This window comes from Lasiodiplodia theobromae (assembly GCF_012971845.1).
Source record: "Lasiodiplodia theobromae strain AM2As chromosome Unknown scaffold_1, whole genome shotgun sequence".
In the NCBI taxonomy this organism is placed as follows: Eukaryota; Fungi; Ascomycota; class Dothideomycetes; order Botryosphaeriales; family Botryosphaeriaceae; genus Lasiodiplodia; species Lasiodiplodia theobromae.
Genome location: NW_023336399.1, coordinates 393,968 through 397,881, shown reverse-complemented (window position 1 = coordinate 397,881; position 3,914 = coordinate 393,968). Strand labels below are relative to the sequence as shown.

The following is a 3,914-nucleotide window of genomic DNA, read 5'->3' as shown; positions in this document are numbered from 1 at the left end:
ATAGGCAGGGAAACGTAGGGAAAGGTGAAAAGGCAGTCGTTGTCGGGAGCGGAGCTCAGGTGTTTGATGTGCGCTCGGGGTGTGGTGATCGGTGGATTGCGACGTCTGATTGGACGGGTGTCAAGATGAGTCTAGAACATCAGATGGGTTTCAAGCTCGTTCGGGCTCCAGCTCCGGTTTCTCCCTCTCAGGATTTCGTGGATCCCTGGACTTGTTTGTGCTCCGCCCGGCAGAACAATTGCGGGCCGTTCAGGATGCTGAGCAATTTCATTTCTTGTTTGGAAAGTTCCGTTGTTGCCGTCCGGGAATACCGATGCTGCGCCTCCCACCTCGTGGGTTGAGCTTTGACCTGACGATCAAACGAACCCATGGGCTTGGAATGTGACACATGAGCATTAGCCCTATTGATCATCGCGTGGTCGTTGCTATGTATAAAGCGTGGCTGGTTAAATGACGGGGCTGCACACGAATGCAGTGGTGCGCCTTTCAATCGGGCTTTTCGCAAGCAGTGTGACATCTCCCAGTGCATGCGTTTCGCGGCTCTTCGCCCCAGTGAAACACCTTCAATTCGTAGATCGATGCATCGTAAGCCGGCGATGCAGTGTGCGTGCAGAGATTCTGCAGTTTCCTCTATCTTCGAAAGCGTCGGTTGGCTTCTGTCATGAACACGTTGAGAGTGAGTTGTGGTGACCTGCTGGCGGCGCTAAAGCGGGCTAGCTGCAAAGGGCCGCGAAAATGGTCGGGCTGTTCCAAGAAAAGATCAGGCCTGCGAAACGATTGGAAAACAACACACCTGCTCGCAGTTCTCGAGCCAATCACGGTGCGCACAGACATGACATAATCAACACTAGGCGCTTAGCTCGCAGAGGTCCAGTCGTCTTGCATTTGCGAAACGGCGAGGAAACAGTTTCGCCAGTTGATGGTCCTCAGGCTGCTAAGCGCCAATACATTACACTGCATGTACATCGTCGGTCGTGCCAAGCGGTACGTGGTGATAAAGATGCCACCGACCTTCCTGCTTCCGTTGAGTCTTCAGAATCTCAGGCTGGTCCTTTTCTTTCCACACACAACCAATTAATCCTTTTCCTTGGTTTTGATTGCGAGAATTCCCCGCAAAGATACCCTAGAAGCGCAGCGATGCACAGCCCACTGGAACGCATCGATGAACACCAATCAGAATCCGCATGGGAGAATTACCCCTCTCATAGAAGATCATCTCCAGTCCTGGGAAGACAATCTCCAGTCCTCGGAAGATCATCCCCAGACTCGCTGAGCAGCGACTCCACAGGATGGACCAACGCGTCCACTCTCAGAACCCAGCCGCCCTCGCTTTTTGATGAGCGAAAGATCCAGCCCCAGATCACCGGTTTCCAAAGCATCAGTGACGATGCCAGCACACTTGCAGCCCTTCCACAATCGCCATGGGGTGTCCATTGGAAGTCCCCAACGTTGATGGTGTCGCTGTTCACGCTTGGCGTAAGCTTCTGCGTCGCGCATCATCTCTTCTACGGATATCTTGACGGTACTGCTGTCGGATCTTCTGAATCACAACAATGGGCCATCCGTGCTGGAACGGCCCTCGCACTTCTTGCAAAGGCTTTTCTGGCAGCATCCGTTGGTGTGGCGCTCACCCAAAGGCTCTGGATGACGTTGAGAGCCAAGCCATTCTCTATCCAAGGTCTTGACAATGCCTTTTCCTTGCCAGCGGATCCTACGTCTCTCTTTTCCGGAGAGGTTATGGGACATGCGAAGCTCTTGTGGTTGATGGCTGCTGCTATGTGGTAAGTGAAAAAGAGTCTCAGTCTTTGGCGGCCACATCCGCTGACTTCAATGCAGGTGCATTCCGATCATTGCTACCGTCACCCCTGCGACGCTGACAGTCAACCTCGGATTGTCAATCAACATCACAAGCGCAAGGGTTCCATCTCTGAGCTATGAAAATGGCGCTAGCTGGGGACAGTACGATGACGAGCAACGCTTGATCGGCGCCGCCATTCCGTTGCATAGGATACTTGCCGCAACTGCTACCACCGGCGACGTCGTTCGCATGTCGGCTCCTTTCTCAAACTCCTCTTACACGACGAGCTTCTTCGGTCCATCCCTTCAGTGCTACAACCTGAGCGCTGTCTATGTGGACCCGAGCGACGTGGCAGTTGTAGCACAACACAAGGAAGTCTTCCAGTCCGTCATCGAATCCAATATGCAACGATCCAACGCAGCATGGGATTCCCACCACATCTACCTCGGTGCCACCTCGAACGCATCCAACCTGTCCTCCACCATCTTCATCAACGTCCAAGGAGCTCAAGAGCACAACATTACCTGCAACCTCTGGCAAACAGCCTACACCGTCAAGCACTCCTTCCCCGCCAACGGCGCCCACACCGCAACCATCATGGGCCTTAACCGCACCTCCGCCGTGCAGATCGCCGGCGGCAACAACGCATCCGCGTACACGCCCGAGCAAACCGCCTTCTACAGCTGGACGACCGCGCTCACCTCCCTCCTCGCCACGCGCATCGCCAACCCCTCCTCCAACTCCTCCGCCTCCAACAACCCCCTCGCCGCCCCCCTCCTCAACACCAACCTCGCCTCCTGCCCCGAGCTCCTCACCACCCTCAACCAAACCTCGTCCTCCCCCAGCGCCGCCGCCTCCACCCGCCCCTGCCGCGCGGGCACCCTCCTCCACGCCCTCGAAGACCTGTCCTACAACTACACCCTCTCCCTCCTCTCGTCCGCCCCCACCTCCGGCTCCACCACCGCCGAGCTCACCACGCGCCGGCCCCTCAACATCTACTCCTACGCCCCGCTCCCGCTGCTCGCCGCGTACGGCACGGCCACCTGCGTCGCCCTGCTCTGCCTGCTGGCTGGCGCGCGCGCGTACGTCGCGAACGGGTTCAGCGGGAGCCGGTCGTTTTCGGCGATACTGCTGACGACGCGCAACACGGATTTGGATCGGTTGGTCGAGGGGCACTGTTTGCCGGCGCGGCCGGTGGAGAAGGGGTTGCGGGGGACGAAGTTAAGGTATGGGACGTTGGCGGCGAAGGAGAAGAGTGTGGCCGGGCAGGAGCATGCGGGGTTTGGGTTTGTGGGGACGGTGAGGACGGTGAGGAGGGGGGACGTTTGTGCGTGAGTGGGGTGGTGGGGGAAAAGGAACGGATGGTGGGATGGTGGCGGGGTTGGGGCTGGCCAGCCATGACTGCAGGGCGGTTGTGGTGGGTGGGTTGGTGACGTACTTGCCCTGGTGGCAGTATCGTAGACTAGGATCCGGAGAGAAAATAATTAATTACTTATTTCTGGTTGCAGAGGCTGTTCAGCTCGGACTGTCTGTTGTTAGAAACTCGGTATTCACGACAAAGCTGGGGTCGCTTGAGGCTCGTCAAAGCCTTTTGCAGTTGCTTCATCTGGAGATTACTCGCCAATTCTGTGATTTTCAGAAACACTAAGCGCTTCACATGCTGCCTCATGCGACGCTCTTTGTCTTTGCTCTACCCTCCAAAGGTTTTACGGTGGTACAATATCATCCGCCTCACATGATCTGATTCCCCGCAAGTGGCGTAGAGTTTAAGATAGCACAAGAAGATCATAACTTTGGATTTGACTGTCGTCGATGGAGATTGGCGACTTTCAGAGTCGATCGAAAAGTTAACGATGGTAGCTCTGAGTTGTTTTGTAGAGTCTCAGCCACCGTACGAGGCCATCGTTCTAAGCAGAATATAATAGGCTTCCGGAAAGCTTACACTGCAGTGAACAATAAATAGTATTGGAATAAGTCAATAGTAAAACTGGAAAAGAAAGTGCTCGGTTTGGCCTAAATTAAATGAGAACAACTTCAGTCTCCTCCCAATCCGGTGATTTCCATGGTCCATATATTTCGAAACATCCAACCCTGAGAAATGAACATGTATCCATAT

At 55.1% G+C, this 3,914-nt stretch overlaps 1 protein-coding gene across 1 annotated transcript; it reads left to right on the top strand.

The window, feature by feature from the left end:
* Positions 1-1,137: 1,137 nt before the first annotated feature.
* Positions 1,138-3,133, top strand: LTHEOB_118 (Formylmethionine deformylase-like protein; the record flags this gene model as incomplete). The annotated part of the gene is made up of 2 exons (XM_035508595.1): positions 1,138-1,781; positions 1,837-3,133. 2 exons carry the CDS (start codon positions 1,138-1,140, stop codon positions 3,131-3,133), a joined length of 1,941 nt encoding a protein of 646 aa, XP_035372120.1.
* Positions 3,134-3,914: the final 781 nt, after the last annotated feature.